This window comes from Hemitrygon akajei, chromosome 3 (genome assembly GCF_048418815.1).
Source record: "Hemitrygon akajei chromosome 3, sHemAka1.3, whole genome shotgun sequence".
NCBI lineage: Eukaryota > Metazoa > Chordata > Chondrichthyes > Myliobatiformes > Dasyatidae > Hemitrygon > Hemitrygon akajei.
Window position 1 is genome coordinate 120,558,947 of NC_133126.1, and position 22,631 is coordinate 120,581,577.

General features: G+C 43.1%; 1 protein-coding gene across 1 annotated transcript in view; it reads left to right on the forward strand.

Annotated features, from left to right (window-relative positions):
* LOC140724568 (phosphatidylinositol 3,4,5-trisphosphate 5-phosphatase 1-like) overlaps positions 1-14,990 on the forward strand; it is a 52,069-nt gene extending 37,079 nt beyond the window's left edge. The window contains exons 4-5 of the mRNA XM_073039001.1: positions 13,214-13,748; positions 14,985-14,990. Coding sequence (XP_072895102.1) covers positions 13,214-13,748; positions 14,985-14,990 — 541 coding nt within the window. The remainder of the gene's footprint in view (positions 1-13,213; positions 13,749-14,984) is intronic.
* Positions 14,991-22,631: the final 7,641 nt, after the last annotated feature.

Consider the following 22,631-nt stretch of genomic DNA (forward strand, 5'->3'; position numbering starts at 1 on the left):
TCCTGTAAGAGCACAAGTACTCTGCAAGAGACACAAGAAATATCTGATGTCGGCAATCGGGAGCAACATACAAAATGCTGGAGGAACTGAGTGGGTCAGGCAGCATCCATGGAGGGAAATGGACTGCTGGCTTTTCAGCTCAAGGCCTTTCATTGGGACTGAAAAGAAAGGTAGCCAGTGTTAAAATCTGGATGAAGGGGCTGGGTGAGAGGAGGATGATATGAAGGTGAGGGAGACTCTTAAGGGTGTAGAAGATGGGTGTAAGTAACGAAGGGCCAGAGAAGTGGATCATAGAAGGGGGCAAGGAGGGGAACTGGTGGGAGGTGTCTCTGGGTAATGGACAGATGGTGTGAGTCAGGGAGAAGAAAAATATAGGGTAATAGGAACTAGTGGGATAATGGAAAAATAGAAGGGACAAGAAGAATGGTTATTAGAAATTAGGGAAATGATGTTCATGGCCCTCATCACCCTATCTGTTTCCCCTCCCTTCACCCCCACCTGCCCATCATCAAGACACCCCTACTACCAGTTCCTTCTCTCATCTTCTTCCCTTTATTACATGGTTCCCTGTCCTAGCAGATTCCATTTTCTTCAGCCCTTGGTCATTTCCACCTATCATTTCCCAGCTTCTTGCATCATTCCCACTCACCACCCCCTCCTCACCTTTTTATATTGACTCTCTTCCTCTCTCTTTCCAGTCCTGATGAAGGATCTCAGCCAAAACGTAGATTGTTCCCCTGAAACGTAGATTGGCCCACTGACTTCCTCCAGCATGTCTGAGTGGTGCTCACATTCTTTGAATGGAAATGTTAAATCCTAGCAAAGTCACTTCTTTTATCTGTCCACACTTCTGTGAAAACTCGTTGGATGTTTTCCTTTGTTAAAGGTGGTGTGCAGAACATGATGAGGTTTCGAGAGACTGTAGTTTCAGGGTTAGTCAGGATACCGTGTGTCCAGGGGGATGAAGGTTCCGAACTTCATTGACGCAAGGTGTGCCTCTGGCAGATTGGAGTGTTGGCTTATACCAGAGTGGTAATGGGAAGTAGAGTTGAAATGGGTGGCCACCTGGAGATCCCTTTTCTTTCTGGCGGATGGGGCATAGGTGCTTGGCGAAGCGGTCTCCCAATCTACATCGGGTCTCACTGATAGACAGGTCACACTAGGAACACTGGATACAGCAGATGATCCCAACAGACCCACAGCCTCACCTAGAAGGACAGTTTGGGGCCCCAAATGGTAGTGAGGGGGGTGGTGTAGGGGCAGCTGTAGCACTTGTTCCGCTTGCAAGGATAAGTGCCAGGAGGGAGATCATTGAAGAGGGACGAATGGAGAAGGGAGTCGCATAGGGAGTGATACCGGTGGAAAGCGAAAAGTGGGAGGAGGGGAAAGATGTGCTTGGACCTCCCACAGTGGGATCATATCGGTCAATTGTGGGGCAGTGTGGCTTGAAGAGCTGGGAAAACCTACTCCATGCTTTATCTCAATAAATAACTGTGCAAGTGTTTAGATAATGTCTGTGCACAATGTGCTATATAGCTCTGTATTATTCCAAACCTCTGTGTACCTTGTAATGCTCTCCTGTATGTGTTATTTTGTGCTTGTTTATATTTTTGTACAGTAATTCTTTTCTTTTTTCTTTTTACAATATTTTTATTCAGAAGAAAAAAAACAAGATTTACAGAGTGCAACACATTGATACATCTCAACATAACTTGTGTACCTTCATATATTGTAATAAAATTGATCAAAATGCTATAGCATAACACTTAAAGGAATAGCACTCTGTAATCAAAAATTTAAAGATAAGTCATACATCATAAAAGACATTTTTAATATAAAAAAAGTCAACCCCCTACCAACTACCAAAGAAAAAAGCTGAAGGATGACAATGGATAATTAGAAAAAAAAGACATATTCACTTAAGAAGGGAAGATAAAAATATACATAAAAGTCTATGCACTGTTAAACTTTATAAATTGGAAAAGTAATTTAGGAAAGGTCCCCAAATATCATAAAAAGATTGTTTCGAATTTAAGACTGAGCAGCGGATCTTTTCTAAATTTAAATAAGACATAATATCACGTAGCCATTGAAGATGTGTAGGAGGGGTAGACTCCTTCCATTTGAGCAAGATTGCTCTTCTTGCTAAAAGAGAGGTAAAAACTAAAACCTGTAGGTTAGGAGTATTTAAAGTTATCTCTTCATTTGCAATAATACCAAACAAGGCAGTAAGGGGATTTGGGTCAAATTGGACCCTAAAAAGTTGTGAGAAGGTATGAAATACTTCCCGCCAAAACTTTTCAATTGTAGGGCAAAATCAAAACATATGAATTAAAGAGGCATCAGCAGAGTTGCATTTATTACAAAGTGAAGAAACATTCGGGTCAAAACTGGAGAGCTTCTGTTTAGAAATGTAAGCTCTATGAACCACTTTAAATTGTAGAAGAGAATGACGAGCACAGAAAGATGATTTATTAACCTGTTTAAGAATTTTATTCCATCTATCATCAGAAATCTGACAATTTAGGTCATCCTCCCAAGCTTTTTTTATTTTATCTAAAAAGTCTTGTCTAGAATCAATCAACAAGTTATAGATACTGGTAATAGAACCATTAACAAAAGGTTTTAAATTTAAAAGATCGTCCAGTAAATTTTTATCAGGACCTATAGGAAAAGTAGCTAATTGGAAACGTAGAAAATCTCTAATTTGAAGGTATCTGTAAAAATGTGTTTTTGGGAATGCAAATTTATTTGACAATTGGTCAAATGAAGCAAGAGATCCTGAGATAAGCAGGTCCCAAAAACACTTAATACCTAGTTCATCCCAATCTTTAAAGACTTTATCAGTCATGGAAGGGATAAAAAAAAATTAAGGAGAATGGGAGATGATAATGAAAAATTTGTTAAACCAAAACATTTTCTAAATTGAGACCAGGTCCTTAAAGTTTGCTTAACAATTATGTTATCTGTTGTTTTATTTACTGAAAAAGAAGAATATGATCCAAGAAGAGAGACAATAGAGGAATTTTTTACAGAATTAACTTCTAAGGAGGCCCATGATGGGCAATCTTTACGATAAAAATAATAGGACCAGAAAGTAATATTCCTTATATTTGCAGCCCAATAGTAAAACCTAAAATTGGGTAGGGCTAGTCCACCCATCTCTTTATTTCTTTGTAAGTAAACTTTACTTAAACGAGCTTGTTTATTATTCCAAATATAAGAGGTTAAAATTGAATCTAAAGAATCAAAGTACGCCTTAGGAATAAAAATAGGTAAGGCCCGAAAAAGATATAAAAATTTAGGAAGAATCTTCATTTTAATCGAATTAATTCGGCCAATTAGGGATAAAGAAAGAAGGGACCATTTAGAAAGCGTCTTTTTCACATAATTCAATAAGGGGTTTAAGTTTTCTTTAAATAAATTCTTGAAGTTTTTAGTAATTGTTACACCTAGATATGTAAATTGACTTGTAACAACTTTGAACGGAAATTTGGCATTTGATGACATTAGGTCATTTAAAGGAAATAGCTCACTTTTATGTATGTTCAGTTTATATCCTGAAAAAGAACTAAACTGGGAGATTAAAGAAAGAAGCAAAGGTAAAGAAGTTTCAGTGTTAGAGATAAAAAGTAAAATATCATCAGCGTATAATGAAATTTTATGAAACATACCTTCCCTTAGTATACCAGAAATGTCCTTAGATTCTCGAAGTGCTTTTGCTAAGGGTTCTATAGCTAAAGCAAAAAATAAAGAACTAAGAGGACAACCTTGTCTAGTTCCCCGCTGTAATTTAAAGGGCTTAGAAATTTGGGAGTTAGTAATAACCTGAGCAGTAGGAGACAAGTAGATTAATTTAACCCAAAGAATAAAATTAGGCCCAAAATTAAACTTTTCTAAGGTCTTAAAAAGATAATTCCACTCACTCCGGTCAAAGGCTTTTTCTGCATCTAAGGATAATATACACTCTGATTTTTTTTGGATGGTGAATATATCACATTCGATAACCGACATATATTAAAATGTGAGTAACGATTTTTAATAAATCCTGTTTGGTCATGTGATATAATAAATGATAGAATATTTTCAAGTCTTCGAGCTAAGATTTTGGATAAAATTTTTGCATCAACATTTAATAAAGAAATCGGTCTGTATGAAGAACATACAGCTGGATTTTTATTTTTTTTTAAGAATAAGAGAAATAAAAGCTTCATAAAAAGATTGAGGGAGTTTACCTGATATAAAGGACTCTGATAAAACAGAGGATAAATAAGGTGTAAGTAACGTAGTGAAAGTTTTATAAAACTCCCCAGGAAAGCCATCAGGTCCTGGGGTCTTACCAGAATGTAAAGCATGTATAGCCTCAGCCACAACTTCATTGGAAATAGGCTGATCTAACTGTGTTAGACTATCAGCAGACAATGTAGGAATGTTGATATTACTGAAAAAAGCATTCATATAGGTATCATCTGAAGAAGAGTCAGACTGATACAACTTAAGGTAAAAGTCTTTAAATACATTGTTAATTTCAGAATGGTCGGATGTCTTAGTTCCATTATCTTTAAACATTTCTGTGATTTGACGATTAACTGTAAAAGATTTTAAGCGATTGGCTAATAAACTACCAGTTCTATCCCCGTGAATGTAAAATTGAGTTTTATCTCTCAACAGCTGTCGTTCAATTGGGTAAGTCAGCAGAAGATTATACTTGGATTGGATTTCAATACGCTTATTATATATGCTTGGATCTGGAGATAGGACATACTTTCGATCAAGATCTTTTATTATCGCCGCTAGGTCAGACCTTCCTTTGTCAGCTTTTTTCTTTATATAGGTAGAGTAAGAGATAATTTCTCCACGAATATATGCTTTAAAAGTATCCCAGACTATATTACCAGCAGTATCTCATTTAAAATTTTCTTTAAAGAAAAAGGTAATATGGTTTTCCAAAAACTTTAGAAAATTTTTATCAGATAACAATGATAAGTTAAAACGTCAACTTCTATTTGGTACAGAGTAAACAGGTAGTCTTAAAGCCAGAAGCACAGGTGCATGATCAGACAAAGCAATCTCATAATCACAGGATCATACCGGTGGAAGCAAGTTTCTATCTATAAAAAAAAATCAATCCGAGAGTACATATGATGAACCTGAGAGAAATACGGATATTCCTTTTCTTTGGGGTGTAAAAAACGCCACACATCAAGAATACCACATTGAGATAAAAAAGATTTAAAAAGTAGGACTGATTTATTAGTGACAGGGGTTTTACTTGAAGAGTGGTCTAATATAGGGTCAAGCCAAAAATTAAAATCTCCACCCATCACTAAGGAATACCGATTCAAATCAGGCAGAAAAGAGAAAAGACATTCAAAGAACAAGGAGTCATCTGTATTTGGAGCATATACATTTGCAAATACAATTAGTTTATTCTCAAGACTACCCGAAACAATAACAAAGTGCCCATTTGTATCAGAAATTACATTATGTTGAATAAAGGATACATTCTGATCAAACAGGAGAGAGACGCCTCTCGATCTAGATTGAGAGGGTGAATGAAAATGTATACCCTTCCATCCTTGAAAAAGCGTGAAATATAATCGTTACGAATTAAGTTTTCCTGGAGAAAGATTATACCAGTTTTAAGTTTCCTGATATAAGAGAAAATCTTATTTCATTTAACAGGGTTATTTAGACCTTTCACATTAAAATTGAGTATATTAATAAAAGAATCCATCAAGTATCCTTTAGTAATGTATAAAAGGTAATGACAGACATGTAGTTAGTGGATAAATAAAACAGTAAAAACATCCAATCAGCTTTCTGGAAGAACCCATTTCCCCCCTCCCTCCCCCCAAGAGAGAAATCAGACAAGAGAGGCTGAAGACTAATTCTAACGTTCCCAACCCAAAACTCCAGTGGCTCCAGAAAATATATATGTATAGCTGTGCTTAATAAACGATTGTAAATATTTATATATACATAAACAAAATATCAAAGTAAATAAGTTTGCTAATTAAGAAAAAAAACACTATGGGAAAATATACGTATTAGTCTCGGTAAAAAAGGAAAGACAGATAAGGAAAATCAATAAGTAAGACAACATATACTCGCGGGTGCAAAAAAAAGGAGTAAAGAAACAAATAGAAGATAATTAAAAAGGGAAGCTGTTTAGATAGATTCCTACATGACTAATTTAAGGCATTCAAGGGAGAGAAAAAAAAGGATAACATGGCAAAATAATGGGAAAAAAATCAAAAACCAGCAATAAGAAATATAGAATATTGTATACTATTGAAAAACAGTAAAAGACCAAAAGGTATATAAATAATCAAAAGATAGGAAAAATCTGAGTGAATTTAAGGTAAAACAAAACACCCTATAGTTTCATTCCCCAGTAATTACTACATGTACACCCTACATAATTACTTTCAGTCAAATTACTAAAAGGAAGGTAAAAATCAACATAGAGAATATAACGTATTGTTTAAAAAGAGCTGCGAAAAAGTAACATCAGAGGACCCATATAAAGGCAGAAAACAGCAAAAGACTTCATAAAATCAAAAAACCTTGTTATCAACTGTTATGAACCCCATAACTGGGTCACTTACCAGCAAAGATAGAGAGGTCCGCTGAAGTCTGATGGTACCATTTTTAAACGTTTTTATTTATAAAGGGGCACAAAAGTAAGGTTAATACAAACATTCAGATAATATATGTCATCAATACTCAATCTAAAGCACGGGTATAGTAATAATCAACAATTCGAAGTAGCTCTATCGTTTGTCTAGGGGTAAAACCATTGTCCAATGGAAATATAAAAAGTCTCGCCAGTTCATGAAGGCTTTTAGCCATTTGAGGGACCGCTGGGTGTTCACGGGTTGGAGAGAGAAAATAAACTTGCCAGCCTGTTGGACTCAAATCGTGGAATCGGGAACGTGAGTTCCCCGTTGTCAGTTCGGAATCCTTTTCGGGGTTATCAGCCACTCGATTCCCTAGCTAGGGGAACCAAATCACACGTGACTCCTGAACAGCTTCCCATCCTTACGGGAGCGATGAGCGATGGTGTCTCCGTCTGGTGCGTCGCTGGAGTACCGCCTCCTGCAGTCTCCGTTTTATCATGGCTGGCAGATTTGTAAATGTCAATCAAGGTAGGGTGATACAATCCCCACCCCACATTGCCCGAGGGTGTCCATGTCCCTGATAGCTGGCACGTACTATAGAGTTGCAATTCACACAGGTGCCTCTAAGAACAATGGTCAAATCCGTTGCATTGTCTCTCATTTCCTGGGTCCAAGACCCAAATTAATAGCGATCTTGCGATTCTCCGGAAGGAGGGGGCTGGTCCCGCACCCTTCGGCCCCTCAGAGCTGTGGTACATTTATAACACCCCCTTTCTTCAAAGCGTTTTCACCAGCGGTGAAACGAAGTGGTACAGAGTCTTACAGGATTTTAGAATCTAACACAATACACAAGCTTTCCATGTCACTACAGAGCTATACAGTTATACATTTAATTCAGCATCTAAACAGGTAACGAGTACAGTGGCACTTCCTTTAATATTTTTTTGTTTCTCTTGTACCTGACTAAAGGCTGGTAGCATCAGATTTCAACTTAACAGGCAGGTTCCAAGGGGGTTGTCTTTGTTATTCACATGCTTTGTCAAAATCCCGTACAGCCAGTTTTCCTATTTAAAATGGCGCCCCCATTAACCATCACCTTTTTTTCGGTGAGTTTCTATGGGAGGAACTCGAGTAGTTTGGCAGGGTAAACTCCCGTCTGCATTATTCATAGGAGTTCTCGTATCAACACCGGATCCCAGACCTAATTCATTCCTACCCAATTCTTTAGTTTTAAGCAAGTTGCTATTTTTCTCTTCAGGACCCGTCATGTTATTAGTTTCCAATTTAAGATCTGCAAGCGATCCTGCTTTTTCCAGACAGCCTGTCAAGTGCTGCCTGTTCACTCCACATCCTTGAATAACAATAGCGTGTGGGGCCCTGGCAGCTCTCGACTTACTCTGTAAGCGAGCTGCCGGGTTTTAAATTTTTTCATTCGATTTGGGAACTACAAACTTTCCGTTCCCTTCAATAATAATGTTTATCCCCACATGGTCGAGTTCCACTTTAAGGTTCACCACCCCTTCGTGTACAAACACCTGGGTACCCTCCCTTCCACCAATTACCAGGGTTAACCCTGTCTTCACTGAACCCAGTCCATCTGACCCACAGGGACTGCATTCCTTTTCAACTGAATCAAATACCTCAGACTTTTTCTGAGCTCCATTACTCGGTTCAGTACCACGTGCATCCACATCTTGGACACACTCAAACGGGACATCTGCCTCTTCCTGGCTTTCAATACCCGTACCCTTTTCAAATTCTAAATTCCCCTGATCCTCCCAGTTCCTCTCTGGGCAACTCCCTTCCGGAGTAAACTCAACCCCGTGGGCTGAAACAACCTCATCTGCCAACCCAGCAGACCTCTCCAAGGTAGTGGCATCCTTTTCATCTAGGACTGCCTTCATCTCATTATCGGGAACACCTTGATAACTCTCAACTTCTTCAAACAGGGCTGCCACCCCCGACAGATCATCCATGTCCAACTCTGGACCTTTTAACAGCTTTTTCCGTTTCTCATCTTTATTTCCTATCTCTAGGACCTTTCTCTTCACTAAGGGCCGATCTATCTCCTCTCCCTTACCCTCTTTCACGTTACTATTCCTCGTTTTACCACCCTCTAAACCCTCGTGGCACAGGGTCGGTAAAGACGTCTCGGCCAAATCAAAACTGGCCAATTTTAAACTGCTCCCGTTCTCAGCTGCCGATCTCGACAGGCTGCGAGTGACCGCGCATGCGGTATAGCTCGGGGACGCTAGGGGCGGGGTCTCAACACGCACCGGTCGGCGGGTCATAGTCATGGTTGACCAAATCCTACCCCCGGCTAAATCGTTCCCAAGGAGGACGTCCACGTCAGTTCTCGGGAATTCTGATGGCACCCCTATTTCAACTGATCCATACACCAGCTCACAATCCAAAATGACCCTATGTAAGGACACCATTTCTGTCCATTTTCCTATTCCTCTCAGGGCTACCTCACCCGTCTGAGGTCCGAATTGTAATACGTTACGGCTAATTAATGATAGCTCCGCCCCCGTGTCTCTCCAAATCCATACGGGAATTGGTGGGTCCCCCTCCCTCACAGACACGGTTCCGTGTGACAGATAAATCTCAGACCCCTCGCGTTCTCTGCTTACCCGGGACCCTCTTGCTGATTTTCTGATTACCACTGCACACCCGATAGGGACCGCTGCTTTCCCTTTTTCTGGCTCCTTCCTCGGAGCAAAGCACCTAGATGCAATATGTCCTCCCTTCTCACAATTAAAACAGGTCAAGCCCGGAAATCTCAGGCCGCCTGGCCTTTCCCCCTCAACCTTACCACTAGCTCCCGGCGGGACCTCTGCCTCAGCCGGCGGACTTTCTTGGTCGTTCCCATGGTCTCTCGGGGTACTTTTATTCGAGGGAAACTTTGTCTTGTGGGTTAGGGCATATTCATCTGCGAACCTAGCAATTTCCGAGATGGACTTATTCGGCTTCTCATTCAAGTACATCCGGATCTCCTCCGGAACACACCCTTTTAATTCCTCAATCAAAAATAACTCCCTGATACGCCCATAATCCCCGTCCACCTGTTCCGCGGTGCACCAATGGTTCAAGAGCACACCCTTTTCATGGGCTAGCTCGGTATACGTTTGATTCCACCCTTTTCGTAAATTTCTGAACCTTTGTCGATAAGCTTCAGGTATTAGCTCGTAACTCCGGAGAATGGCCTCCTTTACTTTGGCATAATTCTCCGCTTCCCCCTCCCCGACGGACAATGCCGCATATGCTCGTTGTGCCTTCCCTTTTAACTCACTTTGTAACAACGCCACCCACTGCTCTTTGGGCCACTTCTGATTTACTGCCACCTTTTCAAAAAGCAAGAAATAACTATCAACATACGACTCTTCGAATGGAGGTACTACCCTCAACTCCCGACTAACATTAAACCTCTCCTCTCCATCTAACCCTGGATCTCTTCGCTCTTTCCTTAACTTCTCCATCTCTAAGTCATGTTCCCTCTGTTTCTCTTTCTCCTCATACTCTCTTTGCTTTTCAGCTCGGTCCTGCTCTCTCTCGGCCCGTCCCTTCTCGTTCTCGGCTGCTTCTAGCTCTTTTAGCTGAATTTCATGCTGTCTTTGCCCCTCAGCTTGGTCCTGCTCTTTTTTCACCTCTAACCCCTTTAGTTGGAGCTCCTGGTCCCGTTTCACCTCTAACTCCTTTAGGTGGAACGCCTGCTCCCTTTGTTTGTCAGCCCTTTCTTTCTCTTTCTCAGCCCTTTCTTTCTCTTTCTCAGCCCTTTCTTTCTCTCTCTAAGCCCGTTCTTTCTCTCTCTCAGCCCGTTCTTTCTCTTTCTCGGCTGCTTCCAGCTGCTTTATTTTAAATTCATGTTCCAACCTTAATTTCTCCAACTCTAACTGATCCGTCCCACTTGCTAGTACCTTTTCAGGGATATTTTCCAACTCCTCAGCTGCAAACACCTTCTTCCCAATGTAATACTGAGTTATGACCCTTCGCACTTCCCGCATTTTCATTGATGACCTCACCTCTGTGAGGCTTAACCCCTTCGCCAGATTTACCAAGTCTAATTTTGTAGCCGCCTCTAGCGCCCCCAGAGTCGGGTCTTTCATAAATTCATCCACGTCCATCTTTGCTGGTTTCCCGTCTGGCTACCCGCGTACCAGATACAAATTTTTTGACTTACAAACCCAATTCACTGACCTCCCAATTTGGTATCAAATCTCGAGACGAGGCCCCACGTTGTTATGAAACCCATAACTGGGTCACTTACCAGCAAAGATAGAGAGGTCCGCTGAAGTCTGATGGTACCATTTTTAAACATTTTTATTTATAAAGGGGCACAAAAGTAAGGTTAATACAAACATTCAGATAATATACGTCATCAATACTCAATCTAAAGCACGGGTATAGTAATAATCAACAATTCGAAGTAGCTCTATCGTTTGTCTAGGGGTAAAACCATTGTCCGATGGAAATATAAAAAGTCTCGCCAGTTCATGAAGGCTTTTAGCCATTTGAGGGACCGCTGGGTGTTCACGGGTTGGAGAGAGAAAATAAACCTGCCAGCCTGTTGGACTCAAATCGTGGAATCGGCAACGTGAGTTCCCCGTTGTCAGTTCGGAATCCTTTTCGGGGTTATCAGCCACTCGATTCCCTAGCTAGGGGAACCAAACCACACGTGGCTCCCGAACAGCTTCCCGTCCTTACGGGAGCGATGAGCGATGGTGTCTCCGTCTGGTGCGTCGCTGGAGTACCGCCTCCTGCAGTCTCCGTTTTATCATGGCTGGCAGATTTGAAAATGTCAATCAAGGTAGGGTGATACAATCCCCACCCCACATTGCCCGAGGGTGTCCATGTCCCTGATAGCTGGCACGTACTATAGAGTTGCAATTCACACAGGTGCCTCTAAGAACAATGGTCAAATCCGTTGCATTGTCTCTCATTTCCTGGGTCCAAGACCCGAATTAATAGCGATCTTGCGATTCTCCGGAAGGAGGGGGCTGGTCCCGCACCCTTCGGCCCCTCAGAGCTGTGGTACATTCATAACACAACAAAGCGCCAATTACTTGATTGAACACCTGAAATTAAAACATTTAACATAAAACAACTCAAGGTTGAATTTAAGCATGGAGACTTTGTAGCTTCTTCAGGCTTCGTAAACCAAGAAACCTTATTATCTGAAGTAGTAACCTTGAGTTTACATGGATCTTTGAGAGAAAGGCGACAGCCAAGCTTAAAAAGATCAGACATGACCTCTTTAAAAGCCTGTCTAGCTCTTGGAACTTCCGGTGGATAATCTTGAACGATCCGAAACTGTTGATCACAAAATTGTAATATACGTTTCTTCCTTGATTCACGAAGGATCTGTTCTTTAATCTGATAGTCATAAAAGCGAATGATAACAGAGCGATGTTTGGCAAGATCCCAATTAGGCAGGGTAACTCGGTGAACGCCCTCAAGTTTTGGTAGTTCCGATAATATATCAGGGAATAAATCTTTCAGCATTTGAGCACAAAAATCGATAGGTTCATTACCCTGCAGTTTTTCAGGAAGTCCAAGAATTCTGATATTGCACCTTCGGTTCCTGGTCTCCAAATCTGTAAGTTTCTTCAGTAACGCGTTGTATTTTTTAAGTTGTTCCTTAGAAATTTTCTTGAAACCTTCGATATCCTTCTGCAACACCGGCAGAGATTCTTCGTGTAGCTTAATACGAACTTTGTGGTCATTCACAGTCTGCTGTATACTTCCAAGTTTCCGATTAAGCGTTTTCAGTTCAGATTTAACCAGGTCGAAGGAATTCTGTAACAAGTCAAACTTGGATTCCAAGTCATCCAGTTTATCCAATTTTTCGAGTTTCTCTGACATTTGTTGAAACATTTCAGTCAAAGTCTCTAAATTAGTCTCTTTTTTTTAGTGTTTTCTACTCATGGTGCTCTCACCGAGATAGGTTTAAACAGCAAAGTAAGCAAATAATTTCGGAGCACATAGCTACCGCAACCTACTCCATTACACCCACCGGAAGTCTCCCGTACAGTAATTGATAATAACATGAGCAAACACGAGGAAATCTGCAGATGCTGGAAATTCAAATAATACACACAAAATGCTGGTGGAACACAGCAGGCCAGGGAGCATCTATAAGGAAAAGCACTGTCGACGTTTCGGGCCGAGACCCTTTGTCGGGACAGTGCTTCTCCTTATAGATGCTGCCTGGCCTGCTGTGTTCCACCAGCATTTTGTGTGTGTTGATTGATGATAATATTATATCTTTGCAGTGTACTGCTGCCACAAAACAACACATTTCATGTCATCCAAGGCGGTGATAATAAATCTGGTTTTGATTGATTGTGTACACAAAACTTTATAATATAATTTTATATATTACAGTATATGTGTGTGTGTGTGTGTATATAATATATAGACACACTGCACAAAAACTGCAAAGTGTGCCGACTGTGACGTATCTCTTTGGGAGTTGCAGTCCAGATCTTGAATCACTATCCTGTACGGGTGCACATGCAGCATTTTGTGTGTATTGACTCATTCTTTGATTCATGTTGTAATGTCACCTTCTGTGCTTCTTAACCAAACAGCAGCGTGCCTGAAAATTCCTGGAAAATAAACTCACCGAAAGCCCAAAGGAGGCCACCAACCCCATCGTGTGAGCAGAGGTCAATGGAGGTGATTAGTAATCCCTTGTATGAAACATTTGAACAGAGGCCGAACGCGGGCTTAAGGAGCGAGCCAGGAACAGCCTGGCCCCCAAGGAAAGAGGCCCCAGCAGCTGCGGATAAGATCTCTGCCAATAAATTGACCAAGTCAAATTGGCAGGTGCTTCACCAGACAGCAGTGGTGCGGAATCACTCCTACACCGTATCAGAGATGAAGAGCTCGGCCCAGGAGAATCCGCAGACCAAACAAGCTCCTGCCCCAGCTAACTTTTCCAAGCCAGGTGCCAACCTGCCAAGCACGTGGGCCCCCTTGCCCAACAGACCCCCACTGCCGGTCAAGAGTCAGAAGGTGCTGGAGCAACAGCACGCACTGAAAGACTACAGGAATAGCACAGAGATCATGGGTCAAGCCAAGCAACGCGGCAGCCAAAGTGTAGGACAACAGGCCAGTGTCTCGGTGAGTAAGATATGTTTGCTATAAATATAGGCACTTGCAGACAACCTTCATATGGAATTCGAAAGATGCATTAATTTTAATCAGGAACTAGATTAGGAGGGGCACAAGGTAGGAGACGGACTCTCTAGCTGGGCTAAGTGGCCTGTTTCAATGCCAGAAATTCTATCCAACATTCCCTTGGCCAAGTTTCTATCCCAGGTCCGTAAGAAAAGCACTGACAGCGTGAAGAACAATCCGATCTACTGATTCCGTCGGCAGAGCCTTCCGCCCACCAGCACCAACATGACCCAGGGCTGATTTCAGCTCCATCCTCACAGGTTGGGATGTGGGTTTATTCAGGCAAACTCTGGCCTAGAGATGTCACCGCGTGATGCAAAACCTGCACTCAACGCAACGCCAAATGTAACTGCAAATCGGGAACTCCCTGTGGGTTGCCAGAAACCAGTCTCCTGCCCAGGCACAACCACACCCCCAGTCACCTGATAACTATTTTCTTATCCCAACACCAATCTGCCTGTACCTGCAAACTTTCCTGTGGAACGGCTAAGTCAGCTGTTTTGTCTTTGGGTCGGATTGGGAGGTGGTGGGGGAAACGGGTGTTTGGCTTCCATAGGCAAGTTGCATCTGGGGGTATTGCACTAGTCTGTATGGTGTTCGGTGGTCGCAAGTCAGAAGGTGGTCAAAAACAAAGAATGACCATTAAATGCCCAACATATTCCAAAGCCATCAATATTTTTAACAAAGACGTCATCCTTGTGTGGAATTCATGTGTCTAAGCACTGTGCGAAGTTTAAAATAATTTTGATATAAGGGGAATTTTGGGAGCTAGAGGTTGGAGAGCTGCTGAGAGGGGGAGGAAGACCCCAACGGTAATGTAATCATCACAACTAATTGTTAATGAAAATCAAAAGTCTACCTGTTGGTGGACTTGTGAAATAAAACTAGAAAATGCTGGGAAGACTCAGCAGGTCATCTGCAAAATGAGAAACAGACTTAGCTTTTTCAGCTGAAGTCTCTTCTAATTGAACTGAGAAAGAGAGAAAACAAGCAAATTCTTTGTTTCCCTGTTCTGACGAAGGGTCTTCAATAATATTGGCCTGGATTGCAAACCTGCTCACAAATCTCTCTTTCTCTCTCTCTTTGCAGTGATCAAGACCACGCCTGTGATCCTTGTCATGAACTTTGTGAAAAGTAAAGCGTTTCCTTTTTTCCTGTTTGCTTTTACTCCCTTGACAGATGTAAGCTGTGGTCCTTTGGTTGGCAGAATTCTTTCAATAAGCTAAGTACCAGAGAGAGAGGGGGAGAGAAAGAGAGAGAGAGAGAGAGAGAGAGAGAGAGAGAGAGGGAGAGGGGGGAGAGAGAGAGGGGGGGGAGAGGGAGAGAGAGAGAGAGAGAGAGAGAGAGAGGGGGGGGGAGAGAGAGAGAGAGAGAGAGAGAGAGAGAGAGAGAGACATGATTGAATTCAGTACTGATGCCAAGGAACTGGAAGTGAGGATGCTCAGGCAGCCTAAAGAAGTTTCAGTGTTACAGGAGTTTTGAGAACCACCTACTTGTCACCCCACCCTCAACATGCACCTATTTCGTTGGTGACAGAGATTCAGTCTTTGGATTCATCCTCACACCTTTCAACCGGATCCAACCCAGGTGCACTGCAGCTTCATCACTCGGCCTATTCTGCTGAAAAGCCTGGTTATGGGAGCCACATGATCGCACTATAATCAGCATCTTTCAGCTCAGGCAACAACACTATTAACATGGATCACGGCACCAGAGTATTCCGCCAGTTTGGAAAGCATTAAAGGGAAGAGAAAGAACTGACTTTACTACGGCACTTTCCACAAACTTGGAACATCTAGAAGTGCAGTCGCTATTAAAATGCGGGAGATACAGCACGCAACCTGTGCCTCACAGACAGCAGTTCTATGTCGAGGGTGCTGATAGGTGAATAGATATCACGCAGCACATTGTAAATAACTTCATTTCTCTTCAGCTTTGAACCAGGAGCTTTTCCGTTGTTACTGGACGGGCATGCAGAACTTCAGTTCAACATCTCTTTGGCTGTGACTGACAGATCAATGCTCCCCCAGTACTGCACAGCAGCACCCAACCTAACATTCTGCTGAAGTGATTTGAAAGGAGGCTTGACCCTCGGGCCAGCTGCGTCGGAGATAGGAACACTACCCACTGTGCTGTGGCAAGAAGACACTCCTTGGTTGGGACACAGGGGCGTGGCTCATGTGAGAAAGATTGTGATTTGATTGTGTGGGGACGAGAAAGGACTGGGGGAGCAGTTAGAATTATGTGTCAGAAACCATACAATGACACTTGTATGCCTTCAGGTTTTGTCCTCAGTTTGCAAATCACCCTGGAAGTTCTTCCCTGCAGGTTTGGAGATAGTGCAATCTGCCCCTGTGTGAAACGCCACATGAGATGTGTTAACCCTGCTGTCCATTCTGTGACATCAGGGAGGTGACAGTGGCTTATGCCCTAAGAGGAACAGTTGATAATGCCTCTTCTCTACCCCTCATACCCTCGTTTCACACTTGTAGGTGTCCCCAACTCTGCTGCCATTGCTGTAGGAACAACTGCATATGAGAAGAAACTGTTTTAATTCTGCTGCTCCTTTCACCTGTCTGGGACATGACTGAGGCCCTCAACACACTGCCAAGTGTCGCTCCCTGTGTAATCTCATGCTTTAAGGGATGTACCAGTGGGAGCCAGTATCAGGCTCTTAGATGCCTTTCAACTCTTTCATCTTTCCCATACAACAATGTTTTTCAAAATTTTGACATTTCTGTGGAATTTAACACTTGGCCTCCATTTGTTACTGAATGTACAATGACAACCCCATGAAAGAGAATATGGATGAAATAAAATGCTGTCAAATCAACCATACAATTTTGTCCTTGACCCCGTTTGATGCTACTGGCTCATGTGATCCAGCCTAACGTTTTCCAGCATAACAATACATCCTGGTGGTTTGGTGGCATTTTGTCTCAACTTTGCACATCCCCACTGTTGTGGATAGTGTGGAGGGCTGTCAGAGGTTACAGCGGGACATTGATAGGATGCAAAACTAGGCTGAGAAGTGGCAGATGGAGTTCAACCCTGATAAGTGTGAGGAGGTTAATTTTGGTAGGTCAAATATGATGGCAGAATATAGCATTAATGGTAAGACTCTTGGCAGTGTGGAGGATCAGAGGGATCTTGGGGTCCGAGTCCAAAGGACACTCAAAGCTGCTGAGCAGGTTGACTGTGTGGTTAAGAAAGCATACAGTACATTGCCTGTCATCAATCGTGGGATTGAGTTTAGAAGCAGAGAAGTAATGTTGCAGCTATATAGGACCCTGGTCAGACCCCACTTGGAGTACTGTGCTCAGTTCTGGTCACTTCACTATAGGAAGGATGTGGAAACTACAGAAAGGGTGCAGAGGAGATTTACAACGATGTTGCCTGGATTGGGGAGCATGCCTTATGGAACAGGTTGAGTGAACTTGGCCTTTTTTCCTTGGAGCGATGGAGGATGAGAGGTGACTGATAGAGGTGTATAAGATGATGAGAGGCATTGATTGGATGGATGGTCAGAGGCTTTCTCCCAGGGCTGAAATGGCTAACACGAGAGGACACAGTTTTAAGGTACTCAGAAATAGGTACAGAAGAGATATCAGGGTAAGTTTTTTTATGCAGAGAGTGGTGAGTGTGTGGAATGGGCTAACAGCAGCGATGGTGGAGGTGGATACAATAGGGTCTTTTAAGAGACTCCTAGACAGGTACATGGAGCTCAGAAAAATAGAGGGCTATGGGTAGCACTAGGTAATTTCTCAGGTAAGGACATGTTCGGCACAGCTTTGTGGGCTGAAGGGCCTGTATTGTGCTATAGGTTTTCTATGCTTCTATGATATAAATTAAAGGTAAGGAGTAAGAGATTTAGAGGCGATCAGATGGGGACCTTTGGCACCCAGAGAGAAGTGAGACACTGTCTGAGAGAGGGATGGAAGCTGAATCACTGATAACATTGCCAAAATGTCAGGACAAGCCCAGGCATAGAAGGCTATAGGCCAAGTTCAAGAGGAGGAGTTTAATATGGATGGGTACTCACTAGTCAGCGTGGAATTGGTGGCCAGATTGTCCTCTTTCTGTGCTGTATGACTCAATAACTCTAATAAACTAACGATTAATGAGACTGGGCAGCTGATTGTGCGAGCTCTGTGAGGCCTATTTCTGCTTTGTATCTCTACATGACTATATTGAAGAGTGTGAATACAGATCATGTCTACCACCGCATGCTCAATTCTCTGAGTTTCAGCACACTATTACAAACCCTGCGCCTCAGTTTCCTGAGGCATTGTTCTGCTGCCATTAGCAAGGGTTAACTCCTGTTATCACTCAGTGCTCTCCATCTCAGCGTTCACCGTCTCCACATGCACCATCCCACAGATCACACACACAAGGTCGGTGCTCTCTAGCGGACTCTCTGGTGAACTGGAAGTCACAGGGTGAATCGACACAAAGTGCACAAACAGAAACGAGCTGACAATTTAGAATTCAGCAGCAAATTCCCATTGAAAAAGGTGTGCATGTTTCTGGGACATTGTGAACAACTGTTTTCAACCCAATTCTGAATGTTATTTGGAGATGGTGCTCTAGTTTGCAGTCCCCAGAACTGTGGCTGGAGTTGTCCGAGACCCTACCTCCCGACTCAGCCACGGTATTGCTCTGACCCGGACGATACTGGACATCGAAGTCAAACACTGACAGCTGTGAGATCCATCCCTGCTCCACTGCTCCCAATTTGGCAGTTTTCAGGTGGGATAAGGGGGGTTATTGTCAGTGATTACAGTGGATTTGGAGCCCAACAAGTACCCACAAAATTTCTCTACTACAGCCCACTTAAGTGCAAGCAGCTCCAACTTCATGCTGCTATAATTCCTATCATTCTTTTCAGCATTCCTTAATCGCCGGCTTGCATATGCAATAACCCTCTTTGCCTCTCCCTGCTGTTGGTATAACACAGCCCCTAGCCCATGATTGCTGGCATCGGTCTCCACTGTAAAGGGCTGGGAGAAATCGGCAAAGCCAAGGATGGGGGAGCTGGTCAGTTTCTCTTTGAGCAAGTCAAAGGCAGTTTGACTTTCATCCAAGACTGTTGTAACAGCCGGTTTGTTTTCCTTGGACTCCCTACATTAGTAAACAAATTCACTACATCATGCAGTGGACTGAAATCTTTGAGAATCCCTGAATGAATCATCGATAATAACTGCAAAAGCCAAGAAATGATCTTAAGTCCTTAACTGTAGATGGTACTGGCCACTGCTGAACAGCTAAGACCTTCTCAGGATCTGTGCCTATCCCCTTGGCTGATATCTGGTGTCCTAAGAACTTGACCTCTGACTGCAGAAAATGACACTTCTCCAATTTTACCTTCAGATCATTCTCCTTGAGGCACTTAAGCACAGTGTTGAGCCTCTCCAAGTGTTCCTGGAAAGTCTGTTGTTACAAATGTGGAGCAACTCTGAGGGGCCGAAGGGTACAAAGTCGCCCCCTCCTTTTTGAGAATCGCAAGATCGCTATTATTTCGGGTCTGAGACCCAGGAAATGAGAGAGATACACAGCATGTCAGTAATGAGGGAGACACAGGATAACAGCAAAGGCAGTTGTTATAGACAACACAGAATACACAAGGTTTGGAATGTCTCCTGACATAAGCGGAACGGAACCACTGATAACGGCTATCGTCTCTTGGAGAAGGAATTGTGTATTGAGTACTGTACTATTCATTGAATCCCCTAAGGGGACAACCAGAGTGGTCTGGTTGAGGGATTGCATCATCCCAACCTTATTGACATCTGAGACCCCGTGAGTGAGGATAAAAGACGGGTCTGGGGAACACCCCTTAGATGCACCAGGAGAAACGCTAGAGATCCAGGGACAGCGTTTTATAGCAAAAGCTGGTGAGAGCTCATATGCGTCCTCCCTTGCCTGGGTGGCGGGCTCATCACGGAAGAACGGTTTAGCTAAAGGAGAGGTTACACTTGAACGGCCACAACAACGAGACACCGACGGATCGAAATCATAAAGGAAGGTTGGCAAAACACTTAGCGGTAACTGTTCCCATTCTCCTATCTCTCTCTCTCCACAACAATTGCAACACAGCGACAAACAAACGACGGCAGCCTGTGTGAACTGCAGCGAACTTTATATTTCCATCGGACAATTCATTATCCCCTAGACAACGATAGAGCTTATTTCTTATTATTATTATACCCGCACATTTAGGTTTAGTATTGACGACGTATATTATCTGTATATTTGCATTGATATTATTTTTGTGTATTTTTACTAATAAAATTGTGTATTTTTACTAATAAAATTGTGTATTTTTACTGTTAAAAATAGTATCACCAGACTCCAATGGACATCTCTATCTTTGCTGGTAAGTAACCCAGTTATGGGGTTCGTAACACTGTGAATACACCAAATATCATCCAGGTACAGAAGCATGATTTGGAAGACTAAGTCATTCATGGTTGCCTGCATGAGCCTTTGAAAAGTCGCCGGTTCATTGCAGACCCCAATCAGCATTTGAAGATATTCATATAGACCAAACAGGGTCAAAAAAGCAGTCTTATGCCTATCACGCTCCTCTACTACCACTTGGTGGTAACCACTTGCGAGGTCTATTGTCGAGAAAATTTGCGCACCCCGCAGGACATCAGAACTCTCATCAATACGCGGGAGCAGGAACGTGTCCTTTCTGGTCTGAGATTCAGTCTCCAATAATCTACACACAGTCTTATACTACCATCAGCCTTCCGGACCAACACCACAGATGAGGCATATGCACTATTGCTCTCCTGAATCACATCCTTCTTCAACAACTTTGCGATGTGCTGTTTCACTTCATTGTACTGATTCGGCGGAACACGACGGTATGGCTGTCAAACAGGCTTGTCATCAATTAACTGAATTTCATGCTTGACTTTGTCAGTGTACCCAAGGTCTTCCTCTTCAACTGCAAAGATATCCAGGTACTTAACCAGTAAAGCTCTTAGCTGAGCTTGTTGTCCTTCACTACCCCCAATGTCGAGCTTGTCTAGAATTGACTTCAACTTGTGATTACTACACTGCTCCTTTAAACCCAGTCACGTGATCAATGCCAGCTGAGATCCACTGAAACCTTAATGCACATTGTTGATCACTATCTATGCACTCCACCTTTGACAGGATACCCAGCTAGGTCCTAGGTGTGCGTCATACATCCTCTCGAGAGAGGTTTAAAATCTGTACTGGCACTATATGATTAACAGACTCAATGAGCGCAGGAATGACTACAATACCTCCAGGTAAAGGGCTGTTAAGTGGCTCAAGTAACATTTTATGGTCACTGCCAGCATCGCCAGTGGCCTTGCTAGCTGCAATGGTTACTACAGATCCAGCAGGTATGTGCTCAGTATCTTTTCCCAATACTCGGACTACTGCTTTCTTTTCAGTAGTGTGCATCTGCACTTTCTGGAAAACATCTCTGCAATCAGAATCCAGCTTCCCTTCTAGGGTTGTGTCAAACTCTGCGTAGACAAGTTGCCTACACTGGCTGATAATGTTCATGTCCACAATAGATAGGATAGGTGGTTCGGTGCCAACGGGATCCCTGACTACTAGAAAGCTACAATTTGGTATCTTCATGCCCACTGCTTGAACCTCTAGGTCTAGATACCCAAGGCAGGGACTATCAAGACCGTTTGCAGCTGTTAAACTAAGCCAGCCAGCAGTGGACAACAGCCAGGACAGCAGTCCTCTCCATTCAAGTGTTCTCAAAAGAACTGCTCTCGGTCAGGGTGCTTTCTTGACTACCTGTGTTCGACAGACAACGGACAGCCATACCTGCTATTTCAAGCTCAGCAACTGGACATGTTCCTATGATGCGTTGTAGCAACTGGTCACGGGATAGCGGTTCATTCTCCGTATCTGTGAGGTTCCATCGATTTGCCCGACTCCCAACCTCTTGAGAGCGGGAGGATGCAGGCTCCACTTCCCTTGCACCCCTCTTCCATGGGCAATTCTTGGCCAAATGCCCTCCCACCTGACTCTTGAAACATATTGGTTGCCCATTTTCTGTGAACCTAGGCTGTAAATTTTGTCTGCTGCTAGTAGCGCACGTAAGCTCCCTCTGTACAGTGAGATCTTTCACTGCTCGAGTCAATTCACAAAGGGCTTTGCCCTGCTCTGCGACTACTTTAAGGACGTCATCTTGTGTGACAGACTCAGATTCCCGAGCTTTAAGAATCAATCACTGTGCCTGGCTACTGCTACACTCTAACTTTCCAGACTTTGTATTTCCCAGGGCCACAGACGAGCCTCCTCTCGCACTTCTATCATCGAGGACTCAGGGTGGTTCTGCACAAATCCGTGGAGCTCTCTTATGAGGGAAGAATCCCTGATCCCCTCTATAAATTGATCTCTTAGTACCACCCTCTTATTGGTCACGGCATCAGGGGAGTGCTTCAGTATCAAGTTAGAGCTTGGGCTAGGGCATGTGAAAACTCTCTTACATCTTCAACCTTGATGCACCATCAATAACTCTCGGAGACAGGAGGCAAACGATAGGCTTTTATTAGCTGCAAACGTGACAACATCTTGGAGACTGAGGGAGGAGCAGTGCCTCCAATCGCCTTTATACAGGGGTGTGTGGGAGAAGCCATAGGAGCAGTCGGCAGAAGGGCGTGTCCAGACAGGTATACACATAGTTTACCACATTCACCCCCCCTTTGTTTTAAAAGAGAGTCCCCACGGGGCGATGTTTCTCACAAGTATATTTACAGGTTAAGTCTATCAGGTGGTCGAGTCTGTCGCTGCGATCTACGTAGCACCGGTGACGGTGGTTGT